An 11517-nucleotide genomic window follows, 5' to 3' on the forward strand; every position below is an offset into this window, starting at 1 on the left:
TTTGTCAAATCATATTCTATTGAGTCACTAATTGACGGAGTCTTTTAGCTTCATATAGCGCCAACAGATGGGGCGCATTCAGTAAGAAAATGTCAATTTTCCCATTTTTTTCTAATTCGAAACACTGATTATGGTAAAGCTGCTCTTTGTATATGTACCATTACAACCTTAAACACCATAAATAATTAAGTGTGTTTCTAAAGTTACCTTTTTGGATGATTGTAGGATTAGTGTACCGGCGACTGTCACAACAATGACTCTGCACTAACCGATGCAAACAAAAGTCCGTCGGCTAATCTGTGAACACACGTGTGAACGCGACAGAAATGCGGGCGCCTTTATTCAGTTTGATCAACAGGTGTTTTGTGCACATAAAGTGTGTCTTCCTGAAGTCGGAGGAGAGGGGTGGGAGCCATGTTGAATAATGTATAGATGCTTGGGTTGTGTACTCACCACTGAGTGAATAATGGATGATCCCATCACAGGTAACCTCACAGGTACACACTTATCTTTCTCTCACCCACCTCCGCATGTGTGCTAAAAGGCGAGTGTGGAAGGACAAACAGAGGAAATAAGGTGTGATAGTTTAATTTAGGGAGTCACATGGCACATTTTTACCAACTTTTTAACCAACGTGTTCCATCTGCCCCACCAGTGACTGTGCTCTCCTTCATTTGTGATATCTGAGTGAGTTTGTTAGTGATAGATCCATTGATAAAGAATGTTCAGAGCCAATTCTAACGAGCTCTTTGTGTCACACTTATGTATTAGCAGCATTTCTATCTTGTCATAAGAAACCTCTTCCTGTCATACTGTAGAATAAGGAGTCGTTTAAGGCTTCTGCCCTTTTTTTTGCCTTTTTATTAACTGTTAAAGGCAACCTTGTCAATCAAAAGCACAAAATATACGAACCACTAATACCTGGACACCCCTCCCCGCTCAGATTCTCACTGGGTGTCACATTTCTGTGACCAGGTGGCTGGAATTTGAGATCATGCCGTTGCGTCTGCTCGAGCTGATCAGCCACTCTATGTGAATGAGTGATAAAATGTCATTACATGTGGCACAGCATCTGAAAACACTGAGGCTTCTGCACAGCCTCACACAGGGTACAGCACGGGAACAGTATGTGACCGGCGACAAGCCTCCCCCGCCGAGACTATTAAAGATGTGGTCATCGATACGCAAAGAGTTTTAGATCAGTGGTCAGGGTGGCATATCCACTGACAGGCACGTTATTACTCATCAGCCACAGTTCCGCAGATTGTGTTTCAAGTGTTAGGAAGCTCCCGAGTCGCCCTCGAGGCGTTTGTGTCACTGGTGCGCGTGGGTCCATCTGTCTGCCATCAGTGGAGAGGCAGCCTACCTGCTGAGCAAGAGGAGCGAGGACACAGAGACCTGGACCTGGTCCTTGTTGCATGAGAGGAGTGTGGAACGGTGAAAACTGACTGCCAAAAGATGTCACACCAAACCGGAATCAACGGTAAGTAGCACTTGTTGTTTTCTGGATGGAAACTTATCGAGCTGTCCCCAAGTTCAATTTGAATGTTTTTTTTTTTAATTCTTATTTTTCTTTATGAAAACCTTCAAGCTGCACCAAATAACTTCACAGCCTCACTGAGGATGTTCTCTGGTGTTTCATGTTTTGCTCCAAAAGCTGCTTTTCAGATGAAGTGGTGACCTCATCAACTTCATGTCTCCTGTGTAAAAATAAATAACTGTGAGCTGTAGAGGTTAAACATTTATGATATCGAAAATCAACCTGTTTTAGACTTATTCAGGAAATATGTGATATCAGTGATGAGCAGCACCTGCAGATATTCAGAAGCAGTTTATTAGCAGCGTGCACGTATGTGTGTTATGGCATTTGGTAATCGGAGCGTAGAGGGGCGGGTTGACGGAAGCATACCTCTCTCACCTTTCTCACCTGATCTTACATCATTTATGAGAGGACTGTGTTTGGTAACCATGGCGAGGGAGAAGAAGGGAGTACAACACATAGCTAAATCAAGCATTACGTGATAAAATAACATCCAGGGCTTTAAAAAAAAGTGAGGAATAATGAAGCTGCTTCATCAGTCGAACTCGAATCTGTCAGCGGTTCTTTGCTGCATACGTCCGCTCCATGAGTCACTTTAGGTGATAGTGTGACTACCTGGCAGAGGATCAAATTTTCTCCCTGAAGTGGAGTCACAGGTTCTTACTTACCCAACTCTGTCTCACTTGCTTTCAACCCCCCATCCTCAGTTTTGACTTGTCTGCCTTATATCTGGTTACTTCAGCAACATCTGAGCTGAAAGAGTTTCTGGCCCGAGCGAGGGGAGGTGCCATCAGAATAATGAAGATCATCATCAGAAACGGTGAATGTTTCTCGTATTCAGAAGCATGTGACAGAAGTGACCCCACACCCGACTGAGTCCCAGAGATGAGATGTTTGTTCTTTCCACAGAGGAGCTGGTGCTGGATTCATGCAGGGAACCAGCGCAGACCTGGGACAAGGACTACGATCAGTTCCTGCTTCCTCTGCTCACACCGCAGGAGCCTTGCTACATCCTCTACCGTCTGGACTCCCAGAATGCACAGGGATACGAGTGGATCTTCATCGCCTGGTCACCTGACCAGTCACCAGTACGTGTGATCAGCCGTCAGTCAAGTTCAGCCACTCTGTAATCACAATTAAATTAACAACAGAGCAACAACTACACAACACAGTTATAAAGTGGAAATGTAGACAAGACTTCACTAAAGGATGCAACTAAATTCTCTGTTTGTGCACATTTTAAATTTATGCTTAGATTCACTGATCACACACGGAAACAAAGATTTTGAGAATATCTTTATTAACATGCTTTTACACAAAACCTGCAGGAAACACATTTGAAGCTTTGAATTTGAATCCAAACCCAGCAATCAAACGAATGAGAGACTGGCTTTAGCTTTAGTTCCACACTTTTCAAATGCAGAGAGAACAAGAAGGAAAAACACCAATTTAATTTACCTATTAATTAACCTTTAAACTGAGGAAGTATGAGTCAAATCATGTACTTTGGTAAAAATAACAAAACCACAGTGTAGAAATACTGTTAGTAAAAGTCTTGCATTCACAGTTTTACTTACCTTGAAGTACAAAAGTAATTCTTATAGTAGCACACACGAAAGTACTGCATCACGCATTTTAGAATGAGTATTTTATATTTGTTGATACGTTCATGTGTTCATCACTTTAATGCAGGTGAAGCTGATTTTAATCACTTCATTCACTGACAGGTAGTTTGTTCCCTGTAGAGATAAATAAGGTTTTATCTTTCATCTAATAAAACTACTGCATAATAACTTATTTGTTGATTATATTTTGTATTATGAATCTGAATTGGTAAAGTAACTGATGACTGAAATTATAAAATGAATGTAGTGGAGTAAAAAGTTCAATATTTGCCTGAATTGTGGTGAAGTAGATGTAAAAAGTAGTACACAAAGTAAATGTTCTTAGTTACTTCACACTACTGCCTTTAAATATCAGTTTCTACCAAAAATAAACATTAATACCTGATCACAAATTACATAAAGCCAACAGAAAAAGCTGTTGTGTTTAGGAGTACTTTAGATTATTCTATTTGAAGATCTGCTCCAAAAATATTAATCTTTAAATAATAATTTGTGTCTAATTTGATTTTAATGTTATCAAACTTGTATATAAGGATGTTAAATTCCCATTAAGGTAAGTATAGACAAACTTTCAGCAGATGAATTTGAAAACAACCTTCTAACTCTGCAGGAACAGAATCTGACACAGCAGGAAGGAAAATAGTTTTACTTTCGTGGACGTTGGTTTTAAAAAAAACTATCAAACCGTCTTTCAGAACAACACACAAAAATGCTAAATCCAAAATCTAGTTACGGACTATAGAAAGCCAAAGAAATGCAGACTCCTATAGGCTGTAATAACTGGTTAATGTTCATTGTGTCTGTCCTGGTGTCCTCCAGGTGAGGCAGAAGATGGTGTACGCAGCGACTCGTGCCACACTGAAGAAAGAGTTTGGAGGAGGCCACATCAAAGACGAGATGTTTGGCACAGTCGAGGTTTGTAAAATCCCTGCAGCACAGTGACTGATCAGTGAACGTTCTCACTGATGGCGTCCCTCTGTTTGCAGGATGACCTTTGCTTCCAGGGATACCTGCGACACAACTCCTCCTGCTCCTCCCCAGCTCCACTCACAGCAGCCGAGCAGGAGCTACAACGAATCAAAGTCACAGAGGTACACATGAGAAAGTGCATTTTTGTCTAAATATAATAAGAACCACAAACCTAAGTTGTTGTGGGAATTACGTGTTCCACTTCTTCCCCTGCAGGATAAAGTCGTATGGGTGAGTTGATTTTCTTTCTGATCCAAGGATTCAAGTGTGCTTTGGGGAGGGACAGGTTTATAAAAGGTGTCTCTTATGTCCACAGGATGAACGCAGACGAATCGGGACTCCAACGGCACGGGCGAGGGTTTGTTAAGTTCTCTGTACAGACGTAATTTTTCTGTGTAGAAACCAGTAGAAATATATCGTATTTCTTTCTTCCCCTCTAGGTCACGATGGAGTTTGGCTTAGACAAAAGGGCACAGACTCTTCAGGGTCTTGCGTTCCCTTTACAAGAAGAGGCCAAACGAGCTCTGCAGCAGCTCAAGCAGAAGCGCATCAACTACATACAGCTGGTGACAGAAAATATTTATTACTCATTACACGGTGTGCAAAGTGCAACACACTTCCTGCGACACTATAGCTGTAGAAATGCAGAGAAATTGGTTGTACGTGACCTGACCCCTGAACAAAGCTTGCTTGTGTATGTTGTGTTGCAGAGGCTGGATGTAGAGAAAGAGACCATTGAGCTGGTTCACACCAAAGCTACAGAAACCCACGAGCTTCCTTACAGGATTCCCACGGATTCGCCCAGATACCACTTCTTCATCTTCAAACATTCCCACCAGGGCCAGCTGCAGGAGGCGCTGGGTCAGTAAACTGTCATCAGTGCCTCTACTTATTCAGTATCTGATAAAGATTCTATAAATGTACTTTAAGGTGTCATAAGACGGGATGGAGCTCCACAACAATCATACAGAAATTCTAAATTTGGATGTTAGTCTCAGTATGTCCCATAACTTCGTCTTCTTGTCAAGTGACTCCATGTCAAGAGCCAACCTCATGCTTAAAGCTGCAGAGATGGAGTACGTGATTCTAATTTAATACACGGTCGAAATCTGTGAATATCTCCGTACAGTCTGCAGGCTGATCTTTTTGTACTTCTGATCTAAGTTGCACTTTTTGCTCAGAACAGGTCTTAACTGTGTGGCAATGCTCTCTGGAACTTTCCAACTGCTAAGAAAAGCTGCTTCAGTTCTTCCTTTTCTGATCTGTTTTAGCCTAGGAATCACTGGTCCAAAAGGAAATTGAAGGTTGTGCTGTCCCAGAATTCCTTGCAGTGGCAGCATTCAAAGCAAACTCACATCATCACTGTCCACTGTCACATGATTACAAATCAAATCAAGTTTATTGTCATGTTGCTGTACATGCACAGTAGTACAAGCAAGATGAGAGAGCGTTTCTTCAGGATTCAATAACTTAAAGCAATTTAAATAAACAAGTGTTTGCACATCTGGATCAGCAGTTCAGCATTCTGACAGCTGGTGGAATGAAGCTGTTGATCAGTCTGGAGGTTCTTCCTTTAACGCTGATGGTAGCGGTTCAAACAGATCATGGAGAGGGTCTGAGGAGTCCCTGACAGTGTTTAGCATCCTGCTCCTGCAGCAGCTCTGAGGAAAGTTCTTGGACAGAGGTGAGGGAAACTCCGATGACCCTCTCAGCTCCTCTGATGATCCTCTGCAGGGCTTTTCTGTCTGATGGACTGCAGCTGGAGGACCATGTGGAGACGCAGGATGTCAGATTCCAGACTGGACTTGGATTCTTTTAGCTCCATGACTGTCTTCACATCTGTCCTTGGCTTCATGATGTTTTCCATCAAGCTCAAGGAAAACTTTTAGGAAAAGACTCAGGACAAATGGGGCACAAACTGGCTCGCACCGATGCAGCAGTACCGTGTCCTGCTCATGCTCCATGGAAAGAGAGGGGAGATGTGGGGTGAAGGATCTGTGGGAGCATGCAAACTCTCTGAACATAGCCAAGTATTAACAATCCATCGCACAGAAACTCCACTTTGTGTATGAACAAGGAGAAGACAGGAATTGAACTAAGTAGAGCTAAAAGTAGAGTGGCTTTTATATTCACCAGCCGTGCTCCATATTCGAGATGTTTAGTACATGTATGAATGAATGTTCAAAGTGAATTAACAAGACTGAGTCATCACTGACTGAATCATATCAGTGCAATTTACCGCACGCCTCGCCCTTCACTAAAACGTATTTAAAGACGTCACAGAAACAAGAACCTGATACTCCACTGTGCAGAACAAGCTGCCGAGCCGTTCTATCCTCATTTACAGCAGTTGTGCAACTGAACTCAGTGTAACAGCTGGGACAAGTAACTGAACTGAAGGCAACCTGAATTAGCACCGAACATCGGCCTGAGTGAACAATGATGCATTTACTTATCGTGCACACACCACAGACTGTAAATAAATGACAGCCTCAGGTCTGAGAAGTGAAGCAACACAGAATGTGCGTGTAGTCTTTCCGATGGCCAGCAGGGGGCAACATCTCTGGTTGGAAAAAGAAGTCAGACTCTATGGAGGTCTATGAGAAAATGACTCTACTTCTCAATGGATTTGTTACCTTAGTAAACAGTTTTTTTAATGAGTTTATAGTCCCAATCTGTGACGGCTTAGAAGCCTTGTGGTGGAAGTTTGGACGCAAAAGCGAGAGGGAGACAGGTTAAACAATAATTAAAGGTTTTATTCAGGGAGCTAGGAGTGAGGGACACCAGGAAGCAGGGAGTGGGATCCAAGGTGGGGGGTCTGGGGTTCTGTGGAGGCGTGCTGGAGGGGAATATGGTGTCAGTGCTCGTGAACCGGAATCCAAAACTCGTGGGGCTGAGTGCAGGCGGGTTAGGAGTGGCTGGGTGAAGGCTGGGCAGCGATCCACTGGAGGTTACTCAAGAAACTAGCTTCAAGCAAAACTCACGAAGGAACACACACGAGAGCTAGCGGCCTGAAGTACCGCTCAGAGAGTCGATAATCGTCTGGCACTGGAGGTGGAGTGAGGCTTTAACCAGTGCCTCATCACCAGATAAGCTGCAGGTGCCTGAGTGTGGGAGCATCCTCCTCCAGCCAGCCCCGTCCAGCCTGGACCACAAACACACCCCCAGCCGAAAAACCCCAGCACCAAACGAGAGGCAAAGATCCTCACAAATAATAAAACAAGTTCATACTCATCACACAAGTTTCCTTTAAAACAGCATGGTGTTCATTTAGCAAGATATGGTCCCATTTAGAGTCAATCAAAGAGTAAAACAAGGTGTGCTTTGGGGTGTGGCTACGACAAACATATTGGCATCCATAAGTCAGATCCACCTCTCAATCATCACGTCCAGCTTCAAGAGAACAAAATGGCTAAGTGCTAAACTTCAGAACAAAAGTCCACAAACCAATGGATGGGCTTTTATGTAGTCTATGATACATATTAAAGTGTATTTCAGTGGTGTTGCAACACCTTACCTTTTGGTGGGCGGGAGTGAAACTACATATACAGTCAAAGTCAAAAATCAACGTAATGCACCTTTTAGATGCTAAACTTCTCACAGTGACGACCTGTACATCTCTAAATGTTTCTCAGAGCTTTGTTTCCTGGGGAGTAGTCTTCCTCTGTTTAGCTGTTGGATGTTTCGCTGTTTTCCCGCTGGTTCTAACAATAGACCGTATACAAAGATGGACGACACACACATAGGGTTCCTGAACAGCAGTTCTGATGCTTATTGTGGTGGTTTCTATTTCGGCAGTCCCTGATTTGGTCGACCCCACAGCTAATCCAAAACATGACACAAAAAACAAAGGTGGAGTGTTAATGGAGCTGAAGTGAACCATGCAAAAGTTTCTTGTCCTATGACGGCACCCACCTGCCAGCCTTAACTATGCATAACTTTCAGCCTTGATACACTTTAAACGGGTGAGTTATGTAAACGATCCACCGCTGTACAGTTGACCCGAACAGGGAAATTAGCTACAGAGACTAGGACCACTTTTGGTGCCAGGTTGTAAACATGGTCATTTTTGCTGTGAAGTTGGGCGTTTTAAGATGAGGGTCAATGACTCAATTTTGGAGCCAGCCTCAAGTGGCCATTCGAGGAACTGCACCTGGCATTCACGTGTTCATTTGTATGTAATACAGACTGTTCATGTTAACTTTAATATCTGATTCAGGTTTCTGTGTCAAATGACCAAAGAGGCTTAACAGAGCAAAAACTGATGTACATTAGTTGAGCAGCTGTTCATGTCTGTTCCAGTGTTCATATATTCAATGCCTGGCTACACCTGTAGCATCAAGGAACGGATGCTGTACTCCAGCTGTAAGAACAGGCTACTGGATGAGGTGGAGAGAGACTACCAGCTGGACGTCATCAAAAAGGTACAAGTCTGCCGAATCACCCACAGAGAGACAAACAACCGGTGGTTTCACTGTCATCAAGGACGCCGGGATTTACATACACTGTCCAATCTTCTCTCTGCATTTGCATAGATGGAAATAGACAGTGGTGACGGTCTGACAGAAGACTTCCTGTATGAGGAGGTCCACCCAATGGAGCACACCTTAAAGCAGGCCTTTGCCAAGCCCCGCGGACCAGGAGGGAAGAGGGGCAACAAACGCCTCATCAAGGGTGCGGGGGAGAACGGGGAAGAAAATTAGACACCACACACACTCGTAAACACACAAGCAAACTGACACAATATCTAAGAATTGACTTGTTATTTGACTGTTTAGCTTCTAGCCATTGCTTCTTTATTTTTACTCAAAGACATACCTTTCACCCTGAAAATGAGGATCCACCATAAAGCAGAGTGTATTCATGAATAAACTTTCTAGATCTGCACATTTTTACGTTGGCGTTGCATCGTTTTGCAGATATAAATTCCCTGCTGTGCAGCCAAAGTTTGTGCAGATCCAGAACATTGTCACTGAGGTTCTAGCAGAGATCCATGTGCTTCAGAAGTTACCAAATATGTCAGACTGTATGAAATAATGCACACAATATCAAAAATATTCCCAGTGAATGCAGCAGAGAAGCCAGAGATGTGATACAGGTAGATAAAGCTGTTGAAGCTACAACCAGCAGCTAGTTTAGCCTAGCTTAGCATAAACCAGCTAGCCTGCCTTCACAAAAACAATGAGTAAAAAAGTTAAAGTTGCAGTGATGTGTCGAACTTAATCGAAAGGAAGTGTCACCGCTTTGAGCTGTGACTTCAGATGAAAACAAACCACGTAAAACCTGAACCGTGAAATAATTGGCAGAAAATCCACATTTTTTGAAACTGGAGTGTTTATTGAACCTTCTGACGACAACAACAAAAAAGTTAATATCAATTTGCATTTAGTTTGTATCACTTATGCTACATCTGGCATTTCTGGTGCATGAATTACGATCTACGGTGGATTATCGGTGCACTGCACATGTCTGATTGTATACATCAAAAAAAATATAGACCACACTGAGGATGTAGAAAACCTCAAGGGTATGAAATATGACACGCTTACAGGGCCAGATGTTAAAGGGTTAAAGGGTTACTTTTAATGAAGAGTGAGGCCTCTGATATTCATTTGATTTACATTTGCCAATTGCTCAATGAAAGCACTGTCGTCACCTCCCCGCTCCGCACTCTACTTTTCTTTTTTTGATTACTTCACTTAGAATTGATTCAGCTCATTGAGATCAGTGAGAAATTGCTGTGACATTTCTGCTTTATGGCGGATTACTCTTTATATTGCTTATGCTGTTCCCACGGATCACGCTTCTCCAGATATAAATTCATTCACGTCACATTTACAGTTGCCTTCATCGGTCATCTGATCGAGGTTTGGCTGCGCTCAGAAGGGGGCTGTTGTTTTACATGGTTCTACAATAAAGCATTTTCTGTATTTCCTAGCCTTTGCCTGTCCTCATTTCCGTCCCTGTGAACGTATATGCGTGTGAGTGGCAGCTATACAGTCATGCAGGCAGGCAGCAGCAGGGCTCATGGCTCAGTAGTAGAGGTCAATTTGTTGTGTGTGTTTTCCAGGAAGCCTCTGTACTCAGAAGCCTTCAGCTGCGCGTTCTGCTGCTTTCATACCTCACGGGAAACATGGTTGATGTGAACATTTTTTCTTGGAAACAGGGTTCAGAGCTGAAGAGCAGCTTTCAAGTAGTCATTATCTCTGCACATGGGAACTGTGGTGGCTTTTGATGAACCTTGACTGTGAATCCAAACTGACTCAGATATGACACAGTTTGGTTCACTTCTAGGAAAACAAATTAGCAGGACCAGATGAATGTTCTTGATGACATAAATGTTGAAAGAGATAATAAAAGAGATAATCACAGGCCTCACAAGTCTTCAGGGAATTAGTCATGGAATTAAATGAGCGGTTGGATGTTTGGGTGATATGACACGGTGTTTGGTTTACTATCGAACACGAAGCAAATGGTGTGCTGTTCATCAACTGTGTTCCATGGAGCCTGTGGACATAAAGCCAGCAATCGACTGTAAAGCCGAAACTGTACAGGAGTTATGTCAGAAATGCAGAGTCATGGTTTGTTTCCAGTGAGCTTGAATGCGGCACACATTAGTGCAGGCAGGCGGTGAAGCCTTAAGAGGCTGAAAATATGTCAATGAAGTGATGAAAGAAATCAAACAAAATCTAAACAACACTGGAATTAAATATATTTAGCTATACATTAACTTATTTAGACATTATTAAAATAATAATCATATAAAAATGGAGGCACTTTATGCAACCTAAGCACATCTTAAGAGCCTTTTTATTTTTTTTTTATTGTGACACAATGCTGTACAATGTCATTTTGCTTTATAAAGCTGCTTTTCAGCTAATTATCATTCTCATTATTGACTAGTAACTCAGTTATTTCCTTGATTAATTGTGAGTTGTTTGATGTGGAAAAAGTGATAAAATGGTGACATGAGTTGATCAGTTCTTGTTTTTCCACAACACAAAGATATTATTCACATTTAAGAAGCTGGAATCAGAAACGTTGACTTTTTTCTTTAATAAAGTACAAAAACTGATTAATCAGTTATCAAATGATCTATTTAATATTGACAAGTTTGTGTTCTTTTGATTTCCAGCACTGAAAAACAGACTTATGTGATTATGAATTTATGATATTATTCTAATTTATTTTTACCATCTGGCTTCTACATTCAGCTTCAATTTGCAGAGTGTGCTTATTTTTTCAAAATTTAACATGTGGTACAGTTTTTATGCACATGTGCATTTGTTTATTTGTTTAAATGCTAAATTATAAAAATCTATCTATCTATCTATCTATCTATCTATCTATCTATCTATCTATCTATCTATCTATCTATCTATC

The 11517-nt window shown here is 42.0% G+C and overlaps 1 protein-coding gene across 2 annotated transcripts; it reads left to right on the forward strand.

Moving 5' to 3' along the window:
* The first annotated feature begins 1395 nt into the window (after positions 1-1395).
* twf2b (twinfilin actin-binding protein 2b) lies at positions 1396-10064 on the forward strand. Of its 2 annotated transcripts, XM_008282664.1 has the most exons (11): positions 1396-1483; positions 2283-2360; positions 2450-2628; positions 3985-4080; positions 4152-4256; positions 4351-4365; positions 4451-4492; positions 4575-4700; positions 4845-4995; positions 8437-8558; positions 8670-10064. In XM_008282664.1, the coding sequence occupies exons 1-11, from the start codon at positions 1459-1461 to the stop codon at positions 8835-8837; spliced, it is 1107 nt and encodes a 368-aa protein (XP_008280886.1). In that variant the 5' UTR covers positions 1396-1458; the 3' UTR covers positions 8838-10064. The 2 variants fall into 2 exon arrangements, with proteins under 2 accessions (XP_008280886.1, XP_008280887.1); XM_008282665.1 differs by lacking the exon at positions 4351-4365.
* Positions 10065-11517: the final 1453 nt, after the last annotated feature.

This window comes from Stegastes partitus, unplaced genomic scaffold, assembly GCF_000690725.1.
Source record: "Stegastes partitus isolate 25-593 unplaced genomic scaffold, Stegastes_partitus-1.0.2 Scaffold281, whole genome shotgun sequence".
Lineage (NCBI taxonomy): Eukaryota > Metazoa > Chordata > Actinopteri > Pomacentridae > Stegastes > Stegastes partitus.

What these genes read in the sequence shown, in the direction of transcription:
- twf2b (XM_008282664.1), top strand. Translation starts at nt 1,459, where the DNA reads ATGTCACACCAAACCGGAATCAACG. An exon ending in ACACCAAACCGGAATCAACG is followed by an intron (nt 1,484 to 2,282) that starts GTAAGTAGCACT and finishes TGGTTACTTCAG; the next exon opens with CAACATCTGAGCTGAAAGAG. An exon ending in GAAGATCATCATCAGAAACG is followed by an intron (nt 2,361 to 2,449) that starts GTGAATGTTTCT and finishes TTCTTTCCACAG; the next exon opens with AGGAGCTGGTGCTGGATTCA.